The 25,964-nt window shown below is 43.3% G+C and overlaps 1 protein-coding gene across 2 annotated transcripts in view; it reads left to right on the forward strand.

Annotated features, from left to right (window-relative positions):
- fbxl17 (F-box and leucine-rich repeat protein 17) overlaps positions 1 to 25,964 on the forward strand; it is a 216,586-nt gene that overhangs the window by 59,059 nt on the left and 131,563 nt on the right. For both annotated transcript variants that reach the window (XM_085786476.1, XM_085786477.1), the window contains exon 7: positions 19,870 to 19,977. In XM_085786476.1, the coding sequence (XP_085642602.1) occupies positions 19,870 to 19,977 (108 nt within the window). The remainder of the gene's footprint in view (positions 1 to 19,869; positions 19,978 to 25,964) is intronic.

The following is a 25,964-nucleotide window of genomic DNA, read 5'->3' on the forward strand; positions in this document are numbered from 1 at the left end:
TTGTCTGTTCATTACTTCACTACCCACAAGCTGTTTGACAGCCAGTGTGTGTGTTTTAAAAACAGAGCAGTCTCCCCAGTGGAGGTGTCTCGTTCTTTTATTTCTTGGATTCACAACAAAACCCTGGGGAGCCACGCTGGCATTTCCTTGCTGGTCTCCGAATGAGTGCTGTTCGGAGGCCGGCGTCAGTTTTCCCACCTCAATCACTCACATGCCCGTACATTTGGTAAAAGTGACTCCCTGGACATGTGTGTTTGAGTGTGTGTGGGTGGTTGCTCATACAGTACGTGCCTGAGAGTAACTAATCTATACTTGATATGTTCAGTCGTGCAATGAAAGCTCTTGGCTAGAAATTACCATACATCTATAAGCGAACGCTCTCATCTCTCCAACATGGAGATGAGGCCAAGCTCTCTTGTTGTAATGAAGTATGTGAACAAGTGTTTGTATCTGTGGAAGTGTTGCAAGAAACACTTAACTTTGTGTACCACTGTGCCAATGAGCCCTATTTTTTTTTTCATGTCACGTGCTACTGTATGGTCTAGACCAGGGGCGTCAAACGTGTGGCCTGCGGGCTAAAACCGGCTCCGCAGGGGGTCCATTCCTCAGGATGAATTTGCCAATTGTGAAAATTACATAGAAGACAGAAGAGGCATAATATTGTTGAAATTGCACATTTTTTATCAAGAAATTTCAGGTTGTTCATAATATGTTTTGTAAAAGGATAGATCCTTAACTGTAAACATCTTAAAGCTGCCCTGTGGAGTACTTTCGAGTACTGCAACAATAACAGTCGGCGTGCGCCGTTCGATGACATCGGCAGTACGAGTGACGCTCCCGCACTGCTGCTCCAGTGGTCGCTGCTCCCACAGGTAGAGCTTCACTTCTCTGAAACGTCGGAGCAAACTTCTAGACAGCCGTCGTTTGGATAAACTAACTGCACATTGGGGATCTAAACAGTTACTTTCTTGAAAAAAAAACAAAACTTAAAACTTGATAAAGTGGCGTAACGGCGCTACAGCAGGAAATAAAGTATAGGCAGGTAGTAGTCTGCGATTTCGAAAACAGCCACAGCAGAGCAGCGGAGGAAGGGGCGGGGCCGGCCTGGAGCATATACTGTAGGCATGGCCATGTAGGAGAGACCGGCACGCATTGACGTCAACGCCACTTCAATGTAAAAAAAAAGACAGTAAAACACTGTGCAGAGCCATTCAAAACATCTACGTAGCAGCCTACCTCCAAATGCATTAACCTCATTATATGGCACTTCCACGTCCTCTACAACCATTATCCAATATTTTAAACATATTCACAAGTCTGAAAAGCTGGAAAAGCAAAATAGGTCCCCTTTAAACTCTATGTCAAATGTGTCATTTCCTGGGCATCAGCATGGTAATGTCGCTCCTCAGAGGCAAACCAGAGACTGTTATGTGGTGGAGATCCAATCAATGATCATCCTAATAACTCGTTTGGCAGTGGCTGTAGTGTAACGGACATTGGTTTATATGTACTGTAAAATCTCCACAGGACAGCTTTAATAATCATAAAGTAAGGGAAAAATTCAAAGGCTATCATGCTATTATTTTACTGGTCTGGCCCACTTGAGATCAAATAGCGCTGTTTGTGGCCCCTGAACTAAAATGAGTTTGACACCCCTGGTCTAGACGAATCCACGGCTCTGCTCCAGTCCCCCCCTCACCCCCGTACTGTCTCCCTCATTGTTTTTCTTTCTCTGTTTTCTCTCTGTATTTACATTTCAAACCCTATTGCTTTCCCTCCATCAGTCTCTCGTGTCTCACCCTATGGTTGCATCCCATAGCACACAGGGGACCATTGGCTCTCTGACAACCTTTACCCCAGGCCTTGTTGTAGACACATTTATTATGCGAGCCATGCTGCATATGACCTAGCTCCTGTGGAATTAGCATTGACGTGGGTAATATGGCAGTGAGTAAAGGTTCAACAGTGACCCTTTAGCCATCTGTGATAATGTTTAGCTAATTAGCTTACCACTGATGTCTCGTTCTCTCTCTCTCTCTCGCTCGCTCCTTGTCGGTCAGTCTCATGCATGTATGCGCAAACACACAGTGGACTCCTATAGCTATTAGCCATGGTAATGGATCAGGTCCCTGTTAAACTCCTGGACATTAATTGTCCAGTTGAACAGTAATGGGAAAGATAATGGTCTACTTATCTACAGCTTATTAAGTAGAAAAATAAAGTGCTTGGCCATGTAGCTTTCAGTGGGAACACATCTGGAGAGGCTGCTACCATGTCCCTACTTTTGTTTTGTATTAGAAACTGTTCTTATCATATTGAATGCACTATATCTTCTCTTATTATTTGCTTTTTCTTTAACTCACTCTGCCTTGTGTTTTAAATCTGTTAATGGCAACTGAGAAAGAGAGGAGAGGAGAGAGAGAGCTGCATGTTGGGACGTAAAGAAAACATTTTTATTTATTTTTGGAATGGAACACATTCACTGCTGCATTGTGGCTTCGACACCACCAGGTCGAAGTTACTCATATCATTACCACTAGAGACCGTTTTATTCAATGTTCTGCATCAAATTAGTTTGAAGTTCATACTGGGCAGATGGACCTTAGTCCCCTCAGATTGCATAATTTGCCACAAAAATGGCAAGGTATTGGTTTTTCACACAGTAAATCCCACATGTAGTTGGTCTTGTTAATGTACATTTTTGTGGCAGTTAATGTAGGTCAAAGGAGTTGAGTTTTTATGATATAGTTCCTAACCACATGTCAAAAAAAAAAAAAAAGCTGGCTTCTAGTCAGACGTACAAGAGAATAAATTGCCATGGGATTTCTTAACATTCTCCCTGTGTGGAGGACAGTTGGTTAGAGGCTACCTTACTCATAAAATGTACAGAAAAGACCTCTCTGTCCTCCCCATGCTCTTTATTTGAATCATACCTCCATCTCCCTGACAGCAGATATCTGTCCCTGTCACCGCTCACGCCATCAGCATGAATAATGCCCTGTGAATGAGCTCTGCACAGACAGATAACATGCAACAACTTTCTAATTTCCCTGCCTTGGGCACTGTCACCTTACCTGCCCATCATCTGCATAACAGAACACCCTGGATACCCTTGTGTCGGTGGATTTTCCGTGCACTTGCAGAGTATTTCAGATGTCACCCGTGTCCACACCGGCTCATCTCGCTCTAATCATAAAGCCCTAGCAGGCAGAGGCTGCATGCCCAGTGGCAATGAGGGCAGAGGAGGCCGCTGCCCTACGGCCAGCCTCGGGTCTTTCTCGCCTACCATGACACTGACGAGGTGGAGGGAGTGAAGTATGGAGTTTTGCTGTATAAGGAATGCCTACTGTACTGTAGTAGTGGAAACAGTTCAAATCAGGTCACGGTGCTTAAAGATACAGCATGTCCATCCTCCCACAGAGGAAGAAAACAAACTCAGCTGTAATGATTTCCTTATTGCAAACTGTCGGGAGATGTAAGAAATATTAAAATTTTTAAATGAACTACTATTTGGATGAAATGAATGAATGAACTAATAGTGAAATATTGATCAAATGTACAGCTAAAGTTGGCGTGCAGGAGTGAACTCTTGGCTCTCTTCCCTTTGCACATAACAGACATGCTGCTTTGCTGTCTGTGTCAGAGAAAAGCTGCGTGTGTTCAGGAAACATGTTTCCCTTTAGTCTCTTCCTCTTCCCCTCTTGTCTCTGCTCCAGCTGTCTCCGTGTGCCTGATCTCTCTCTGATCATCCTGTTAATCCGGGAGCTTTCCACTGTAACCGAGAGCACAATGGACCAAGCTGCACCTGTGTCCAACGTTAATGCTTTTTTCAGGGGGTATGGCTTGCAGAGGGCGTGACAAGAGCCCGGTTTAGTCTAAACTGACATGCATCTGTAACAGTGGAGGTGTCTCTTTCAAGTGAAGCAGACCAGACATGGCAAATGAGGGTGAGTTTTGTTTGTTTGTGGCGAAATAAAGAAAGAAGACGTTGACAGCTCACTAGAACAACAGAAAGTGGAAACACATGCAGGAAGTTCAGAGAAATGATCGTGCTCAACAGTGCGTTGGATTGTGTTCTTAAAAGTGCCGGCTGGTGATCTATGGGATCAATATGTCCACTCCTACATATTTTCTGGCATTTCATCAGGGCATAGGCTAAATGATGGAAAGTTTGAAATAATGTGCTCATACACTAAAAAACAGCTTTTCTTGATCTGTGTAGGTGAGTAAGAGAAACCTCTGTACACAGTAGAAGTTGGTACAGCTGAAGGAGACACATTGAGGAGTGTGTGAGGTCACTTTTGGGCATCTGCCTCGTTACAAACGGTAGCACTGTGCAATATGCTCATGGAGGTTGATGGCACAACTACTGCCCCGAGGTCATTTACTTTATTTTAACTAGTTTCTCCGGCGAACCTGCAGTACTTATCTTTGAAACACAAGAAAGAAGAAGCACTCAGACCTAGAGACACAAATTATGTCATGATTAGACAGATAGCCCGGTATGTAGATAACCCACAGCAAGGCCATGCTGCGATTAAAGATTAAGATTGCGATTAAAAATGTAATACGCAAGGGCTCAGGGCTTGATCTTCCCATTATTTGCATAGTTGCATATATTCTCTTCGCAAACGCTTTCTCACATTCACGCGCACACACCACTGTGGGCTTTGTCATATTTGCTGAATAGCTTATTTAGGGAGGATTTACATCAAAGATCCACCAACAAGATCAATGTCATCTCAAAGAAACTCAAAGGTTCTGAAAACCTCTGTTTCCCAGAGAGAGAGAGAGAGAGAGAGAGAGGGAGCTAGCATTGAAGTTCTTGTTTGTTGCTGGTCCTGTGATTCTCTCAGCTGCTGCCAGTTCCCATTCCATACCTTTAGTACTGTGTCGATAAGAGGAAGAGGCGGCAGATCCCTCCATAGACTGCTGAACAGAACAATCCAATATGAGCCATAGCTGTAACGCCAGGCATCGATGGCTGCGTCACCACAACAGCCTGTCATTCTGCTCCAGGTGCGTGGTCAAATTGGCCTCTTTAAGTCCCATTTTTCATCATTAGCCCAAGACATAAAACTGATCTAAGTAAAGCTCAAAGTGTTAAAAGTCAATTTCAGGTGCACTCTGAGAGATTGCCCTGGACTTCTGCTGTGGGAATAGAAAAGGGTTAAGAGGTTCAGAGTCTCTCCTGGTGGCCTCCGTGTTTTTTGTCGGAAAGAAGCAAGAATTTATATAAAGTCATAGTTAAGATTGGCTTTTCTGGAGCATTCTGGTTTTGTTATGTCCATAGTGACTAAATATGCCCTAACTCAGCTAGAGTAACATGGAGTCACCTTAATGCCTTATCTTTGACCACCTTCTGGCATGTCTGCAGGTGCATTCTCAATTATTTTTCATGGATAACCAAAGACACTAACATTTTATGGCTTTGTTAAAGGGACAGTATGGGACTTTATTGGCTTTTTATTGACAAAAATCAAATATCGCTTTCATAAATACGTATTTCACTGAAGTGGAATCGCGCCCGCATACAAACGAGCGCTTTCTCGTACCTTAGAATGAGATGTTACAAGTCGTTACAAACATACAGGGGGAGGTTCACCGAACCTTCTCTGCCATGTTGAATCGCCATGTTTTACGTTCAGTGTCACCGTGGCTGTAAGTAACCACAAACTCGGGCCGCCGGAGCTTCTCGGCTCGGGGAGAAAGTTTTCCAGACAGCGCCTGTTAAAACTGCCACCACCGTGTAGCTAGTGTGAGGAAGGACGGAGGCACTGGTGTTGCCTTCAGGTGCAGTCAGACACCTGAATGACGCCGTGAGTGACGCGGTCGGCAAACCGACTGGATGTTATTTTACTCGACGAGAGAAAGCCGGTAAAACGTGGGTCAGGTAAACAATACGACATCGCCATGACAACATATTGTCACGCCTGTATTGTTTTGCCTCGTGCTGGCGGACCGTTTGTTTACATAGAGGCTTGTTTATCCTGATACATGCAGCGTGTGTTGTTTTTCTGACTTCTGCCCGAGTTTACGTAAACGCAACAGCAAGAATACGTGCCGACATGCAACCACACCGCTAGATGGGGGTAATTGTCACATATTGTCCCTTTAAAACATTGTTATTGCAATTGTTAAAATGAACCTTTCTTGTTGGACTGAGTAAACAAACTAAATGACATGCTCTGTCTGTCGATCTCCACTCTCAAATCATTGCACAGCTCTTGGGGATAACAAGCAGCACTTGACTACAATCAACCTGTCAGTAGTGTTGTCACGATACCAACATTTTGGTACCGGTATCGGTACCAACATGTTTTTCGATACTTTTCGGTACTTTTCCAAATAAAAAGAGAACACAAAAAATGTCATTATTGGCTTTATTTTAATAGAAAATCTTAGAACTATAACATATGCATCAGTAAATAATCAGTAAATCAGTAAACAGTTAGTGCTGCTGCAGGATTAAATTTCCATCTATATTAAAGCAGAAGTAAGTGATATATTTGTGTTAATATAAGTCTTAAATAGTTATATCTTCCGACAGCAATCACTTACATAGAGTGTTTGGACTGAAACACGGGTCTGTCAGTCACTCTGCTCTGCTCTGAGCCGAGGAGAAAACATTTATCGTATCCTACAGTTTTTATCCAATGAGGAGAGAGAACGGCAGGGCTGTGTGTGCAGCCAAGGAACGCCGTGAATGTGGCGACGTAGGGACGAGGACTGTTATGGTGCGTTCAAGGAAACTCGTATTTTTCCGACCGTGAAGTGGTACCAGTTCGATCTGGTACGAGTTCACCGGTCGGAAGTTACGAGTGGCCGTTTATAGTGACTTTCACCTGTAAAACAGGTCGGAAAAACACGAGTGGGTTGCCTGAAACACTACAAAGTCGTAAGTTGTGACTTGAAGCTGTAATTTACGATTTCAAAAGCCTGCCTGGAACGCAGCATTAGCGAAAACGACCGGACCACTTACTTCTGCTTTAATCTGAACTCTTCCTAAATTAAAACATTAGTGGTCTGTTTAAAAATGAATATCAACTTGTTTTCTTTGCATTATTTGAGGTCTGAAAACACTGCTTCTTTTTTGTTATTTTGACCAGTTGTAATTTTTGGGAGAAATTGTTATCACTAGTTTATACAGTAGAATGAAACACAAACGTTCATGTTACTCAAACACACACACACACACAGCTATTGTTTCCCATACGTAGACCAAATTGATTCTGCTTCCCCCCCCCCCATCAACGCAATATCGTTCCGTTAATTCATCTCCACGTAGCTCCTTCGCTGTGCTCACTCACTCACACAGAGAGAGAGAGAGAGAGAGAGAGAGAGCATGCCAGTGGTAGTGCGCGGTAAAAACGAAACTTATCAACCAGCAGTGTTTGCATTAATTAATGAGTCTGTGGCGGCCCGTCTCTCTCGCGCGCGCTGGCGCACACACACAGACACACACACACACACACAAACACAGGCACGTGGACAGGTGGCGCTGTAACGGTAATAAAAAAAGCACCTTGCTTCGTTTGTGGCTCGCTCACTCACCTCGGCTCAAATTACAATGCGGCGACTTCATGTGGCGACGTCACCGCTGCCGGCGGCGCAAAATTAAAGTACCGGTCCCATCTAAGCTCAGTATGGTACCGTTTTAAATGCCTCAGTACCCCGGTACCACTCTAGTACCGGTATACCGAACAACCCTACCTGTCAGTATGTGTGTGCATGCTTAATGCAAGTACTGCCTAATTAGGTTATATATGTGAAACTGTGGCAAGGCAAATTAATACTAATTTAATGACACAAAAATAACAAGAAGATACAACATTAATGGGAAAACCAGTTAAATATTGTTTTGACATTTTCAAAGGCATGACCTATTGGTGATCATTCTGATGGCTGTTGATTACAGATAATACACATAATGTTGAGTTGTATCACTGCTCTTGTTCCCATTACTGACCATTAGATGGAGAACCAAACAAGTCCAGCAGAAGTGTAACTACAGTGGAGTCCAGGCAGAAACAAAAGGTTTTCCTAACTATTGATTGGTAAAGTCAATGCTACAGAAATGACAGATTTGCTGCATATGAAGTACATAGTCAAAGAAAAAAACCTTCACTCACACAGATGATCTGAAATCTGGATAATATTTGAAATGTGAAAACAAGAATGTAAATAACAGGGTGTCCAGATTGAAAGTAATTTGTATTTAAAACTATTTGAACTAAAAAACTGCAATGTTTGTCTTAGTAAGTTAAAGATAAATGATGAACAAATTCACAGTTAAAGCCTTGTGGTCAACTTCAGTTTCCAAGTCACATGTTCAAAGAAGAACTGGACAGCACTAACTGACTTTTTTCTCCTAAAACCAAGGCCTTCTTGAGAGTGCGTCCTTTCCAACGTACAATATTTCCTACTTAATTTAGATTCCGTATCAAACATAAACCATAAATATCTGTTTCCACTGTAATGTGCTTTCACAATTTTGAAAAGGAAATATGCAAATGGTCTTGTGTACTGTGTTTGTTTTTGTGTGCGTGTGTATGTTGTATGGCTCAGCAGCACAAGCTGAAGGGCAGGTTAGAAAATTGATGGCTTGCTCTAGGCACAGTGAATGGCTTTAGAAGCCAAATTTCCAATAATGCATTTTCTCTCCCTTTCCAAAGGAGGGTAAAAAGAATAGGGAGTTTTTTTTTGCTGTGAAACGGTGTGTTTTGCAGTTATTTTGCAACCTGATTATCGAGCACAACCTGTCTGTGCTTCTTTTTAAAGGCTGAACTCTCATTGTGCTGTAAATACCACTGAACTTTCTGCTTTCGGAGCTGACACGCCGCAGAAACGCAACAGAAACATGGACCATCACACCGACTAAATTCAGCTTTCACTTTTCATTGCTCCATAGCACAAATCAGCCTGAGGCCTCTCACTATAAAGCACAGAGCCATTGAACTAATATGGCAAGTTGACACTGAGCATGAGCCCTTCAGTGAGGGTGTGCTCGTGAAAAGAACACACTGGGATTTTGAAAAAAAAAAAAAAAACTCGAGAGAGGTGTTCGAGGACTTTGACAATGTGGTGAAATGACAGCTACCACTCTGCATTTAAAGGAGTAAAATGTGTCTTTTGGCTCTCCCACCATAGTAGCTTCTGATATCTGTCTGACATGCACCAAAGCGCCATTGATATGTTACTTGGGAAAAGAACACACTGGGATTCGAAACCTCAAGAGAATCATCGGAGGGTTTTGACAATGAGGTGTAATGACTACATTTAAAGGAGTAAAGTATGTCTTCTGGCTTCCTCCACAGTAGCTTCTGATTCCTGTCTGACACGCAACAAAGCACTATTGATCCTTAGGGGAAAGAGGCAGGGGAACAAAACCTCTTCTTTATCTCATGCTATGTAGGGGTCTCCTGAAGCCAACACTCACCCGCTGCCACCACAAACACACACACACACACATACACCCGTACAATTACACGTGCACACAGCCATTTCATGATAAAAGACTGTCTGTGGAACTCTTGAGGGAACTGAAAGCTTAAGCCAGTGAATAAATGACAGGTAATTTTCAGTTGAGAGTGGAGCGTGCAGACAAGTGAGGCGATCAATCACTTTGGCGATCACCCATGCAGATTTCAGTCCTCCTCGAATCATCAAGGCTGCTGACATCGATAGAGCAAGACAAGATGGCTTGACAAGTGCGTGTGAGAGAGCAAAAGAGGTGTGTGCCCTGCATACGTGGAAGTAGCACATTAATCGATCTCTGATAAAAATGCATAAAATGCTCTCTTTGTTCGCGGCTATGGAATTATTACTGCTAAGTAGGTAGCATTTACTTTTTGGTGAGATATGTGAAAAGCATACAGCAAGTTTTTCATAGATTTTTCTATTTTTTTTCTCTCTCTTTTGCACCCTCCTCCCCAAGTGTGTCTGAGATGGCCACAGCTGGAGGAAAGTGGACATATTGATCCTGGGAGTTTCATTTTTCAAACATAGTCATCTTTCAGAGCCGGCTTCGATTTTTGAAAAATATACAGTGTGCTTTTCAAATCATTTTATGGCCCTTTTTGTCACAGTGCACAGTGGAGAGATGTGAGGAATGCTGGACCTGGTGGTAGTTTGAGAAAGTGGATGAACATACTTCTACTTCTGCAGACCGGAACTCATTACTTTGCCGTTGTACACGTTTAAACAAGGGCCGCAAGTGACAGTTATGCATTTACCAATTACTATTCTGATTATTATTTTTGGTGGATTATTTGCACTGTATAGTTTGCAAAGATAGACCTCCAAATGTCTTGTTTTGTCTCATTTGTCCCTCAATTTGCTAAAATGAAAAAACAAAAATGAAAACAGAGAAATGCCACAATTCATCACATTTGAGATGCCGAAAAACATTTTTGTCTCATAAATGACACAACGATTATTAAAATATTGATCATTAGTTGTCTGTTCAAAGCGTTTTTGACAGCACCACCAGTGTCCCCTAATGTAATCACTTTCCATTTTAAATGTCAGCCATCTGTAAAACATTACAATTAAGGCAGTGACTAATAGTACATATTAGCAAATTAAATATTTTGTGCATAAAATGTCAGAAAAAGTAAAAAAGAAAAGAAAAGAAAAAAAGCCCAGAGTTTCAAACATTGACTTGAAATTGATGATCGATTTCTGATTATTTTCCCGGTGATTAACAGATCCCCTCGGAAGTTTTACTCAATACAAAACTAAAAGACATTGTTTCTTTTTAGGGAAATGTCTTGTTTGAGAAAAAGACTGTTTTTACAAGGCTGCCACTTGAATCATCTCTTTCTCTAAATACCACTCGCTTGATTTGCCTCTGCATGCCCCCAGTCAGATGCTCGTCTGCGTTAATTGCGTGAGAGTGTGGCCGCCTGCGATCTTTGTGTTACACGTTGACCTTCTGACCGCGCTGTGCTTCCTCCCTCTATCTCCGGCTCATGATAATGAACACGACAGAGGTTAAGAAAGGCAAGAAGTTAGCCAGAGAGAGAGAGTGGCAGATGTGTTGGCTGCTCACACTGAACCCTCACACAGAGAGAGAGAAAGAGAGAAGGAGAAGGAGAAAGACGCACAGATGCTTTTCATTTACGTGAACAAGAAAGCGACTGTCCGCAGCTTGGCATCAGGGGTAGTCAAGTGGTCAGGGAGCGGTTATGTCATTGCTGACTGTGGGTTGCCCAGCAGCAGATCTCACCGTATCACCACACAAACATGAAGACCCCTGGTGGTTGTTAAAGGTCTGCTTGGTGTGAGGCCTCGACAGCACAAACACACACACACACACTGCTCCTGCTCCCTACCCTTCTGTTGTGACCTGACTTCCACACTTGGACCCTTCTGTGAGGGCATGAGTGGGCGTCAAAGAGCAGCCTGCCCTGTCTTCACCTTAAGTTTGAGCGTAAACAAGAACGACTCCTGACCGTTACCTATAAAGTTTAACATTTAAACCGTCATCTTGAATCATGACGCGTGAAGACCCCTTCAGACATGAAAACAGCAACGTGACATTATGAAAACAACACGCTGAGTCACTTTGAGAACTTAACACTTCATTAAGTCAAAATGAATGGTTGAGAATCTCATTTCATTCACTTTGAGGTCACGATGGAGACGGGAGAACCTCTATTATGTTTCGGAGCGTTGCCTACAACGACTGGCGCTGGGGCGACTCCGCATGCAAAGCCGCCGTGGAACGGCAAGAAGATGGATTGTTAATAGAATGTGTTGTAGTGTATTCAGCAATCATTATTAATCTGTGTGTCGGTGGATTCTTCTCTCGGCTCGGCCCGGTGTTCATAAAGGTTGGTTAATTAGACTGATTGATTAGATGGTGGTGATTCGGGGCTCTCATCAAAGCTCCTCATCCCGTCAGACCTCTAATAACATCAGATTGCTCTCATATTCACGTACTCCCCTTCACACACGCACACACACACACATTCATGACTTGTTTGGCCTGTCACACCACCTCTCCATCTTTCTCACTGCCTGTCTGTCACATCCATATTCAGACAGGATTTACAGGCATGAAAGAAGCAGTCAAGCTTGCCAAAGCAATACACTGCAGACTAGAAGCTACATTATGTTAACATAAAAAGATTGCAAATCTCTCATTCCCCGTCATCCCCTTCTTTTCCTCCCCCTCCCCTGCTCCCTTGTCTCTCACAGTGATCCATCCTGTGTTCCTGTCTCATCACATCTCATAAATATGACTAGTCCCTCTGTTTAGCCAAGGAAAACATCACACTGGATATCTGGAGAACAGGAACCTCACATCTGTCTAGACTCAACTGTGTGCTTGGCCTGGGTGTGTGCTGCATGTGTCTTCCTCTATGCCTGCGTGGAGGTTTTTTTTATGTCTATATGGGGAAGAAAAAAAAAAGCATGCACATATCTTTGTTTCTCTGTAGAGTTAAATGTGAACCAGCTTTGCTAAAGCTTTAGTTTGCAGATCAATACACATGCACAGCTCCAAGCGAACCCGCCCTGCACTTAGTGCACAGAGCCTGCTCATCAGCACAGAGACAGCACAGTTAAGAGACTCTCCCTCGGTGTTGTAAAACTTTATGACTTGGTGTTGCTTTTGTCTCCAGGCATCGGATATTACAGAGGATGATAAGTATTAATTTAGATTTTTGCCAGATCACCAGTCCTTAGCATCAATACAGCCCAACTGAGCTCTTTAAAAACAGACAAAGTTTGTTGTGTGTGTGTTTGTGTGATGAACTCGCATTGCAGTATCACCCCAAAGAGAGCATTTATGGTGGGGATGATTACCTTGGAAAGACAGTTCTTTGATGAAAATTGTCCCAGTTAAATTTGTACCTTGCGGGCCTGCAGTCGGTTTCCTTGTGTTTGGTGGGTAATATTGGAAATCAGTAAAATGATTTCAGTGGCAGTGAACTTTAACAAAGATGGTGTTCAAACACACACACACACACACACACACACTGCTGCACAAAATAGCACACCGCTGCATCCGCATTGGAGAATTTCAGGCAAAGCAAACGCAAAATTGCAATGCAACATCAGCCAGGAAAAAGCTCAGGCCTCAGCCAATCAAAAACATTCATGATTGTCACTGTGATAACTTTCCAGGGTCGTTAAATCCTGTGTGATAGTATGACAGACTTCTGTGCGGTGCTTTGGTGCCTGATAAGCCTTCGGACTAGAGGTCTTCACAGGGTCCAGGGGGCCTGAGTTATTATATTGCTGCTCTTTTTCACAGTAGCTGAGCTTTAGAGTTGTGTTGGGGTTGGGTCTGGCTGCTCTTGGGTAACCTCACTGCATCTTTTTCGAAAATCAAATTATCAACGAATGATTCGATAGATTCTCTACCTCAAACTCACAGACCTGTTTCTCTCCAGACTGTCTGGAAAGTATTTTCACTCTCTCATTGTTTCATCCCGCACCTGAAGCAACAGAAACAGGACATTGTTGCTGCTAAGCAGGAGACTGCGCAGTCATCAGGTTAGCTCCATCTCATAGCCCCAACTGTGTTTCGATGAGTTTGGTCTAGAAGGCTCAATGGACTCGTTCAGCTTTCCAAATAAACGATTATGATTACATCAGGTTATCCCTGAGAACCTGCTCAATCAGCTGCTTCTATCTGTCTTTCATTTTTCTCATTGATGAGTTTAATGGGCAGAGGGATGAATGAGTGTTTGCTCAGAGGGGTTCTATTCAAAACATGAGATGTAACGGATAAGATCATACTGGTCTGCTTAATGGCAGACCGCTCAGAACGATCCTGCAGGGACCGGGGTGTGGGAACCGCCATAAATCTTCCCCGCTGTGCTGACCAGACTGGAGATGTGAGCGTTAGATCTGACTTTCCAGAGTCTGAGTTTCCAAACCAGCTGGCGATGCCTCAACATTAAAGTGTCGCTTCATTGAAAACCAGCATGATATTCTTATATACACCAGAAACTTTAATGATCTTTGCAGCGTCGCGTCCTTGGTCCAGATGACAAAATCCTCCATGTTGTCGAACATGTGGTAAGTCCATAATGACGCTGCCAACTCTTGTTTGAGTGACAGTGGTGCAGTTGCTGGCGAGCGGTTAAACATAACTCTGCATACGTTCCTCTTCCCTGTCACCGAGTTCTCTGGCTTGTCACCTCGCAGGCACAGCTGGATCGCAGGTCTAGCTCCAGCTGGCGGAGAGAGGACAGGTTTTGACTTGTGCTGCCTTTTTACCTTTCCCTGGCAGCAAGTGCTTTTTTTTTTTGCGCATCCAATGTAAACAAGTGTGTCTGCCCCCCTGCATCCTCCATGACTTGCAATATGCACAGAGACGAAAGTAAAAGACAGGATGAATGGGAGGGAGTTTCCTTGCTGTGTTTCATCTGCTGAGAATCGGCTCGTTTTTAAATAATGGAGGAATGTAAAACTTCAGTGGGAGTGAGGGATGAAAGGGATGAACGGCAGTCAGCTCTGGTCTTTCTGGGTTTCCGTCTCTTTCGCCCTGCGCGTTTGATGGAGTCAAATGAGTCGTATGATAGACGATATTGACAAGCTTAAATGCCCTTATTGGATGAGAAGTGGCCCCTGGGTGCTGCCCCAGCGTTTTGTAAGAAGAGGCCGCCAGACAAAAACCACACACTCACATATAGCACTACCTCTTTTTGCTACCGCAGCACTCTCAACAATTACCTTCCAGCTCTTTACAGCACACAGACACACACACATGCACACAAAGGCTATCTTTATGACTGCAGCATTTCCACCATTCCAACCCACTACTTTTTTTTTCTGCTTTCCTTACCTCCTTCACCCAGAGACCATTAAACCAGATCCCTTCTAAAAGGCTTTAAGGCCTCTCTTGGCTAGCCACTTCTTCTCCGAAGCTCTGCCATGGCTCTTTTCATGTTTTTAAATCAAAGTCCATGAAAGGTTGAGGGGGAAGAGGGGGAAGCAAGGAGAAATTTGGGACGGGTTTTTGTGTTTGTGGGTTGGAGACAAATCTTAGCTACAACCCATATGGTCTTACTCGCACACAGACACACACAGACACAGACACACACACGTATACACCGGCTTAATCTGATATGGTACATGCCCTCCTGGCTTGTTCTGCTCTGCTGGGATTTTATGTTTTTTTTTCTCTTCTGTCTCCCTTCTCACCTGCTGTGAGTTACCTTGTGTAACCTGTTCCCTTTCTTTTAGTCTCTTCTGCTTTCATACAAAAGTGCACACACACACACACACACACACACACACACACACACACACACAGCACCCACACGGCTCTTGCACAAACACCAGTATGAAAGACAGTCTACCGGTGGCCTCTGCTGTGATTCATGTGCTTCTCTCGCACATGATTGTGATTTAAGGATCACGGCGGTGTGTAGCTTTTTTGATTTTGCTGGTAGTCAACCTGAAAATGTTTTCCTTGATGGTTTTTTGGCAGAGGCCACGATGGGGGAGCTCCGGCCAGCTCACTTCACCTGCCAGCTGCTCAGCTCAGGCTGGTCCTTCTGGAGCTCAGTTTTTTTTATTTATTTTATTTTTTAAGTTTTATTCTCAAAAAGACATCTCTGCTCTGGTCTCTCCCCCCTTATCTCCACCTGGTTCCATATGCATCAGTGTCTCATCAGGTGGGACTCACCTTTTGGTTAATCTTTTCTGACTGCAGCATATGGTGATGTGGTGGTGGATCCAAACCTGAGTGATTGTCCTAAAAAAAAAACAACTAGTGTTCTATACAAAGCACAGGGAGGTACTACAGTACAACTTGTACACACCGATGCATGAACAGCTCTGTTCTGGGTGATGTTTTATTCATTCTTTATATGGTGTTACTTTTACTCACCATCAGCTTTTTCCTCTATCCCAGCTCATGGTTGAATGCCCACTTCAGCAGTAGTTTTCTGATATTGAAGAGGTTAGCCTGAGCTGTCAATTAGCTCAGGTAGATACACCTTTACTATAAGAGGGTTGACATTGTTCATCATTTTTGGGATAAAAAATAACTTTATTGGCACTTCATCTTTATTTCAGCAAATTAAATTCACCCAATCAATCTATTTAAACCACATTTTTGGCCTTACAAACAAAACAAAACAAAAGAAGGCTTCACCAAAGTGTAGTTTGATACATCTTGATTAGTCAAATCATCAGCAACATTATGCGTCTGCAGCCAAACTAGCAGCTCAGTCGGACTATATTTCAAACAAGCAGTGGACTGAGCTAACTGCTAAAATATTCACACTAATTTTCTAAGGTTTAGCAGATAGTAATGTGATTACCAGGTTCACCATCTTAATTTAGCACAGAGCTTTTTGAACACAGCACGACTGAGTCCAATGGAAATGTTATCGCTTTTGCTGTGTTTGGTCATGAACCGGAGCTATCGGTGACATGTGTTTATCTATACATAATATATCCATCTAACAAATTTCAATATTTCATTCTGGACCAAAGTGAAACACTGGCAAAATGACATTGTCTCCATCTAGCATGGCCAAAAAAAAAAGGTCAAAATAGTTGCTACAATTCCCCCTTTTTTCTCTCTCTCTCTCTCTTGGTGCTGGTCTTGTTTTCTGAAGCGTCTCTGGGCTGAGGGTTTCATCGGGGTCATGACCCTGATGAAGACCACAAGCCAAAACGCATCGGTCTAATGAAGTTATTGTTTACCACAAGTGTTGCTGGGGTTTTGACCTTTTTCGACTGTTTCTTTTCTCTGTGCACCTTGGAAACAGGTGAAATTTTACCACAAACCTTCAGTTGTTTCTGCAGGTTTTCTTTTCCGTCACAGCAAAGTAGAGTCCTAACCAACAGTGTTTGGCCCAAATATTTGTCCATTTGTCCCAAACTTATTTCTTAAACACATTTCTCACCCGTGACTGGAAATCCGCTGCTGTCACAGTCTCTATGAACCATTTTGCACTTTACAAGTACTTTGGCTCCTTTCCGATAAGGTGAGAGACACACCTTTGAACTTTACTAGAGTTATCGGTGGTGTTTTACCCAGATAAGCCATACTCTATGTGACTTAGTGAAAGATAAATGGACACCTTGTTCTTTCTTTTTGCGACTTCTCTTTACCCTCACTGGTTCTCTGGCTGTTCCATCTTCCTCATTCTCAACTGAGTAACCTTTAAGGTAGCTCTGGGAAGAGAAGGCGGGTAGTGAGAGAGGGAGAGGCAACCTTAGAGTGACAGAGGTGTGATGAAGTTTAACGGTGTGTCCGTAGGAGAATGAATGGTACGTATAATATGTTAAAGCATAGTGATCGGTAAAGAGTGAGACTTAGCAGCAGCTTAATCAGCCTTGGTGGATAGGGCACTGAAAGGGCAAGGCTGAAGCATATAGTGCAGTCACAGGCTGTCGGTGGGTGGGGTCAAAGGACACAGATGGAGGCCTGTGCAAAGGCCATGCAAAGGTCTACGTTTGACCCCTTGAGCAGGATCAAGTGCAACAGTTTACTTCCTGACTTATGTCCCTGACAATACAATTTATATTTATTTACATAACTTGTCATCTGATACCTCACCCTGTGCTGTGGAGCCAGAACACATGGCCAGTCAGATGTCTCTCTCTCTCTCTCTCTCTCTCTCTCTCTCTCTCTCTCTCTCTCCTTCTCTCTGACACACACACACACACACACACACAATGACAGTGGATGCATCTGTGAACAGCTGCACCGCTTCAAGCATAAACTGAATCAAAATACGATCGCAGGCAGGAGGCAGGATTGCTTTCTTCCCAGAGAGGACCACGGTACATAGCTGCTAGTCGATGTCGACTGCTTGCAAGTGAATAACATGAATGTTAATTTTTAAACTCTGGTGCCGAATGTTTCGCTGCCTCAATACACATGAATATTAAAAACAATTTTCCAGCCTGGGAAAGCTGAAGTCTGACCAGTGTGATTAGCTCCCCAATTAATTTGGTCTAATTCCAGGCTACAACCAGTAGCTACTGTAGAGAGAGTCAGGAAGGGATGTAGCTAATGGAGAGAGAAATGTAGGGAGAGAAGGAGGAGGACAGTGGACAACATGCTGTTGTGACTGAGCCAGCCAGGGCAGGCGGCAACAGGTGAGATTGACAGCAAAAGCAACAAGATTGAGCTTTATATATGTACTGACTAGTCAAATGTTAAATGTCAAAGTCACGCCACTCAGAAAATCAATGTTCCAATGTTTAACACAGACTTTGAAGGCAAAGCTCCAAATGCACAAGTTTAAAAAGCTATAGGATCACAGGTTATAACAGTGGTTTGGCAGCCATTATGGTTTAGAGGATTATTTCCTGCTCCTCCAGCCTGTAACTGTACAACATTTCTGTTGCTGCGCGACTCAATACTGCAGCTCCATTGGCAAATCACCACTCTTTGCAGTCTAACTGGCCAATTAATTATTTTGTCAATCGTGCAGGGAAGACAGTGCCTCAGGAGAAGCAGCAGTTGTAATGTAGTGTTTGGAAGCCTTCCCGCATTATGACTAAGAATCGTCAGACTGTCCAGAATCTTCATTTTGGCATTTTGCATTAGATTGAATAAGAAATGATTTTCCCCCAGTGTACTTTCGGCTCAGTCTCTATTAATCTGAGGAGCTGCTGATGACATTTGATAGTAGAGGCAAATAAGACGACTAATTTAGGCGTTACTGTAAATTCAATGTATGAAGTTTCCTGCATCTTTTATACCCCCTTAAAAAAATTATACTGAAATTTTATGGATTTCACTGTCACTGTAAATACGTCTAAGAAAAGTGAATATGCCACTGTACTATGCTAATTCCTCAAGCTTCAGGCTTATTAAGTGTTTCTTTCAAATTTTGCTCCACTCAGTTTTTCATATAAAACATCAGAATTCAGGCATACTTTTCATTTGCCTTTCAAAACTTGTCAGACTTAGATTTCAGTCTAAGTGCACTTTGTTCAAATATGTTTATGCTGATAAGGAAAAGTTGGTGTGTTTGTATATATCCATCACTGGCTGACTTGCATGTTTTTAAATATATTTTTTGCATTACTGGTTTTATGAAGACACACTGACAAACTAGACAACGATACCAAAAAAAGAAGAAGAAAAAAAAAGGATTTTTGTTCTGTAATGTTCTTTGATGTTTGTTTTTTTGTTCTTTTTCCCAGTTAATCACAGTCGAGGGCCAAGTCTCTCTCTCTCTCCTCCCTTCCCTCCTCTCATCTTATTTTTACCTTCTGTGATTGATGAAGAGTTTGAGGAAGCACTGAGCAAGCCTACAGAGAGGACAAACAATCTCCCACATATTGTTGCAGTGTTGAGTGTGGCGAGGGAGGTGAAGTAGCTATCAATACCCCTATTGATGACTACAGGGGAAGCTGGTGGAAATGTCCTGCTTCCCTATTGATCTCTGATCCATTAGGAGCTGTTAGTAGACGGCTGGGTGAATGATGGGGAGCAGTCCATCCATCATAAGACGACGCCCACGCTGCTTGGCAGATGCACACTTTTAGCTGTTTTGTCTGTTGTCCTCTTCTTCTCCTCCTCCTCCTCCTCCTCTCCTTCTGTGAGCCTCCTTCTCTCACTCCTTTCTCTCTGCTGTTCTGCAAACACAAAACACATCCATCCCTCTGTACAGATGGAGTAGACATTTAAACTTGAGTTTGACAGCACCTGTCTACACACACTAGCTCGAGAAATACTCAAAGAAATCCACTCCGTGTCTTTTCACCATGTATGTCTTATCTTGAACTGCAAATATGAGAGACTGAAACATATTCGACTGTTGAAAAATGAATGAATGAAATGAATCGGTTCTTTTAAGACTGGAAAGTAATGTAAACTCTCTTTTTCTTCCCTTTCTTCTATTCTATTCTATTCTATTCTATTCTATTGTCCAGGTGACTGATCGGTCTGTGCAGGCTTTTGCAGAGCACTGTCCTGAGCTGCAGTTTGTCGGCTTCATGGGATGCCCTGTGACTTCTCAGGGAGTCATCCATCTCACTGCGGTAAGTACCACGCAAAACCTTTGATTTGCATTATCATAGTTTCTTTCTTTTTTTCTTTTTTCCCCCCTCAACTGCGACCTTTTACAGGAACGCAAGTTGTGTGTTTACTTACAGTAAAACCGAAGCTGTGTGCACACCTCCTGTAGCACGGTTGAAAGAAGGTTAATTTCAGTCAACAGCTTAACCTTTTTGGAGTAATTACTTGCATCACAAAACGCCAATAGAAGTGTCGGTGGGAGTTTCTTTTTCCTTCTTTTTTTGTCTAATCCTGTTACTATAGGCCAGCTCTGCATGTTGCTGCAGGCCATGCGTTGTCTCCAGGGGGGGAAATTTAACTTTTGGAGAGTAAACTCAGGACCTCGCTGTGTGTTTTATCTCAGACTTAGTTGTGAAGTTATTTTGTCTTAACTTTTAAATCTCATGAAAGCCTAATGAGATGAATCCTAATAATACGCTGCTGTTCTGGCTTCACCCTGCTGTGTTGGGTATTACCATGCTAATGAGCAGGGCGCCGTGGTTAAAGATGTTCCATGCCATATAAACATGGACACACATGCACTCACTTGGTGATTGCTTCGATGGGATTCGCAAGGAACTACACCTAGTTTCTCTCCTCATTTATTTTGTCTTCCAAACACGATGTCCAGAGATTGTGTGTGTGTGTGTGTGTGTGTGTACTAAGGTGTGAAACTGGTATGTCCGCACCCGTGTGTGCTTGTGAAATACAATTTGATTTGTGTGTGATGTACTTGGGCACACATGTGAGTGTGAATCTACCCTTGTGGACTTGCGCGCGCCCCATTCCTCCTCAAATGCAATTACAGTTGTGTTAATAGGACTTAGACACCCAATGCCATGCTGCATTATTAGATTAAACAGCAGATTAATTTGTGCTCATGCTTTTGGCCCCCTATCATCTCTGCAGCCTCCACTGACCTTGGCCATGGTGTTGTAGACAGACAGTAATGAAGCCAGCCAGTCATAACAGCATTAGCATACCTGGAGGTGGACGCATACACATCCGCCCACACGCACAGCCTAGCACCTCATTATTATTTATTACAACATTAACCAAGGTGAAATTTTAGGAGTTCAGATGAGCAAGTTCATAATTCTGATAATATTTATGTTTTTTTAAAGACGCAGTTTTGTCTCAGCTGAACTTTTCCCCCCACATCCTCTTATCAAGGTTATGAGAATTTGCTTGATTAGTTTATAGCTGATAAATTTGAATCAACTCATATGTCTGGCAATAAGTACCAATAAAACCAGAGTAGAGAAAGGACAAAAATATATATCAGGTGCCGCCGCTGTGTAGTTTGTCGGAGCACTGACGCTGGAAGTTCATTTTCTGACTGCAAAGTGTCTGATTGGGTAAATATCTGGGTGACAGGTCTTTCAGAAAAGAAACTCCACACCAGGCTAAGAGAGACAGCGATTCTCTGCTCTCGCTCGCTGGAGGTTCCAGGTCTGTTTTTACCGCTGAGTATACCCAGAATCACTGATGTGTGTGAGTGTGGTGAGAAAATGTGCTGTGTTGCATCTCTAACCGCACACAGCAGTGAGGCCACAGTGTACTGACACACCCTGCAGTAGACTTCCACATCCCTGCAGCAAAGGTAAAAAGTTAAACCGCCGGAGGTCAGAAAAAACAAAACATATATGAAGTTCCTCTCCAAAGAGAAAAAAAAAAGATTGCGTTAATGTAAAAAGAAAAAAAATCAAATCATCTCATATATTCTTATTTGATTTTCTAACTTCTTAAATAGCCCATGGCCTTTTAAATACTGTAGCCATCTTTAACTAATGGAGTATTTTTAGAAATCCCCAAAATGAATTACAGTCTTTCCCGCTGTCCGAATCACATTTGCATGAAGATTAATTTTTTTTTTCAACTGCTAAAGTACAGTGAAGGAGGGATGACACCATCCAATCAAAAATAACCAACTCCTGTTTTTTTGAAGGTATCTGAAGGTTCTGGCGCTGGTTGTGATGGTAATTCATGAATCGTGATGCGATGGAAATGTTTCAGGGATAACACTCTGACCACAGTCTGTCTGTACAGATTTAGAGTCAGACCATCTCTTTCTTTGTTCCTGTCATAGCCATCATGTCTGTGATTCATCTCTTTCAGACCTCCTCTCTCCCTCTCTCTGCCTCTCTCTCTCTCTCTGTGTCTCTATAATCTCTGACAGTAATTATCTCGTTTAGCAGTTGATTCCTCCCCTCATTCGTTCCCACTTGGTCCCATCCAGTGTCGATTGAAAATCATATTCTCGCGTTTAGAATCGTTGCATTTCTGATGACTCCGTGGACCTGCATGCATTTCCAGGACTGCGGCGCTCCTCTCTTGTTTGATTATCACACACTCCCTCCCACCTCTTTTCTTCCTCGATTTGTCTCTCTCTCTGATAATCTTCCCAGCTCTTCACTTGCAAGCCAGCTATCACCCAGAAAAAAAGGGAAAATCCATTACTTTTATTAACTTCTCTCATATGACACACTCATTTCAGGTTCATAGTCTTTTTTTAATACCGACTCCTCTCATATTAGGCTTTGAGGAAATCAATCGAAATTGTATTTTCTTAATCAAGTGAGCCGATGGTTGAACTAGGCCACCCATGGCGATGAGTTCAATGCAGATGGTCTGTAGAGTAACTGTAAAGCTGTGGCATTTACGCTCCACTAATGGTTTTGCAGTGTTTCAGTCCTACGGGAGCCACAGCGTTCCTCTGCGGTGTGCAGCGCAACTCAATACTTGTAGCCGGGGCGCAGTTTGATATATCATCATCTTGTTAGCAGCTGAAAGGCAAAATCAAGATTTCTGCTGCATGGCCGAGGGTGTAAAGCCTGCTAATCGAAAGCAAGCTTTCCAACACACTCCCTACTCCTTGGGAATCAAGCGTTACACACAGCTTCAGATGCCAGAACAAAAACAGTGATGATTTGAAGAGCAAATCTTTGCCTGATGTGGTGTTTTGTGTTTCTATGCCAGGGATAGAATGTAAATTTTTATTTATGGTCGGTTTTTGGAATGAATCTGGCTTTGAGCTCTTGACATTATAATAGTATTTTTGTTGATGATGCTTGTCACATCGTAAGGCTGCGTAATGGATACAAAGCGCTGTGGGAATGGAGGCTTTGTGGGTGTCCCAGAGCTGTGAGTGTGATTTGGTGCCCTCCCCCAGCAGCCGATGGGAGAACTTTTATATATGTGTGTGTTTGTATGAGATTAATCATTCTCCTAATTCACTTTCAGAGGGTTCACCCTTGAGTCAAACCCCCGACAGGCCACAGAGGTGGGAGCACAATAGGTTTTAGTGTGTGTATGTGTTTGTTTGTGAGTGTGGGTGTGTGTGTCTATAGGAGCTGGGCGTGATTAAAAAGAGAGGAAGGCTTCAATCAGCCAGTTTGAGTGTAACCCTCGTTCTTCAGATATGTGTGTGGCCTTGAGGAGATTGATTGGTTGGTATCTCAGAGGTAGCTAACATGCAGTATTTTATATGCGCTCCCTTCTCATGCAGCTTAAGTCACACTTATTGTGATTGTTGCACATTATTTTCCGTGCCACCGAACAATAGACTCATTACCCAACTATTTGTGTAGTTTTGTTCCTGTTACCTGTTGAATCTCTTTTTCTGCCCAATCTAGTCACTATTGTCCTCCGTATGTATCTCTTTTTCTCTCTTTTACTCTTGTGGTCCATGTGTTTTTGCCTCTCTCTTTCGCACACACACTCTCTCCCTCTGTCTCTCCATCTTCCTGTCAAGTGGTGCTCTTTTCTTCTGGTAGTGATTAAATCCAAGGTCGGCACTATCAGAGCACTAGTGTTTGAGAGCAGCTCTGGGTGCCAGAGAGCCTTCATTCCCCGAGCCTTAGATGTCCCACTGATGGCTTCCCTTTGCTTGTCATGCCTACCCACAATGCCCCTCCTTTTACGTCAGCCTATCACTGCCCTAAGACACTGTGGGGCCTCAAAATGCCTTTTTTTTTTTGCGTGTGTGAAAGTTCCCACCCTCGGGAGAATCAGAGGAGGCCAAAGACATAACAAATGGAGAGACTGTTGAAAAATGTGTCAGAGATGAAAAGAGGTATATTTGGAGACTGTAATGGCGATCTGTTGTCTCTCTGATGTGCAGAACTTGGATGGTTCTGGTCCTAATTTGGGGCCTTGTAGATTAATTCAGCCGTGCCGCTCCACCGGTTTTGTTGTTCTTCTCCAAAAAAAAGTCTGGACCTTTGATAAATGCTCTCTAAATTTGACAGAATTGGACTGTGGGCAGTACCTCATTCTTCCTCTGTGTTTATGAGCAAATAAAACAGTCTGGTTTATGACAGGGAAGCTATTTAATTTCATAACCAGAATCATATGTTCTATCAATCCTGGTGGCTGAGTAAGTGGAGCAGTGTGTGCTTGCAACATACCGAGTTCAACTTTGGTTCCACGGCCGATGACAAACAAGAAAAATAAAGTAATGTTATTTATTGCTTTTTTTTTTTTCTTTAACAAATTGCCATGAACACAGGCTGGAAATGAGGTTTTTAAAGTGGTGAAACACAAAAGGTTAAGATATAGGTCTTCACCCACTGTCACCCCCACACCCAACTCCACCGCTCCCTCCCCATGTAGGATGAGTGGTGTCTGGCTTTGCTGTAGTCTGCTGGCCCCTTATCTCCTCCCCCTGACTGGAGCACAGAAAATACATAATCACAGTGCCCTGTGTCAAACTGATAACCCCCAGCACAAACCAGAGAAGTAAGTGTGTGTGTGTGTGTGTGTGTTCGCTCGCATCCATGTGTACCTTTTCCCTATGTACGAATGTGTGCACGACTGTGTACTTGTAGATGTGTATTGTGTCTCAGGGGTGGTAGAGAGGATAAAGGGGGGAACGAAGGAGCAGAGGGGATTTGGAGGAAGAAAGGTAATGGGGTTGTGGGGGTCGCAGAATGAGTCGAAATTGTAATAATTTTCTTCACTGCTGTATGGAGGAGATTGGGGGATTTATGAATATAATGAGCAGAGAAGAGCCCGCGGATGATGTGTGTCTCTTGCAAGAGTAATTGAAGAATAATTCATTTGGCTCTAAGACTTTTAACCCAGAGACAGACAGAGATAGAGAGGTTTTTGACCTCTGGAGGGAGGGATATCATGTCTCATTATTGGCCCAACTAGTGTCACTGTGCTGTGACTGTCATCCAGTGCCGTCACATCGGTCTGCGCGCGTTATTGCGCGCACGCGGGGGGCGTATGTGCGCTTCCTATGTGGCCATTTGGCTTAGTGCCCCGAAGAGAAACCAACGCTCTCTATCTCCTCGAGCCTTTCCTCGCCACTGAGTTTGTTATCAACACCAACACATGCAGGATTAGCGACTGAAAGGGAGAAAGAGTGAGAGAAAAAGGGGGTAGGAAAGGGAAAATACGTGATAGACAGTAGATGGGCACAAGACAGATAAAGAGAGAAGTTAACCACACATACACTCACTCACTCATCAGCTCACTGGTCCATGACTGAAGCAGACAGTGTATTTGTGATACCAGAGCTGTGGCCTTTTCCTGTATTTGCCCCAGTCCGTTTTCAAATATTCATATCCCTCTGTCTGCACAGGCCTCTATGTATTTATATTTGTGTGTTTTTCTGAGTATGCATCTGGAGAGGGAGGGGGAAGGGGGTTGTGTGTGATTTCGGCTTACCGCAGAGGGATTGTCTCGACACAGCTTTCTCCTGTCTGACTGAACTGTCTGGGATGCTCCAATATGGAGAGAGAGAGAGAGAGAGAAAGAGAGAGGAAAAAAAAGGACAGCGTGTATGCATGAGTGCGCACTTGTATTCACCCGGTGACACCGCTGCCATTCGTCTCACCTTTTCGCCCCCGCCTCATCCTGTCTCACACCGTCTCCAACACCTGCGGACAGCTGAGCAAAATGTGTCGGGGCCACAATGCCACCTCAACAACACCCTGTGACTTTGACTTCTTGCTTCGGACTT

This window comes from Trachurus japonicus, chromosome 9 (assembly GCF_045865225.1).
Source record: "Trachurus japonicus isolate A0001 chromosome 9, Traja_1.0".
Classification (NCBI taxonomy): domain Eukaryota; kingdom Metazoa; phylum Chordata; class Actinopteri; order Carangiformes; family Carangidae; genus Trachurus; species Trachurus japonicus.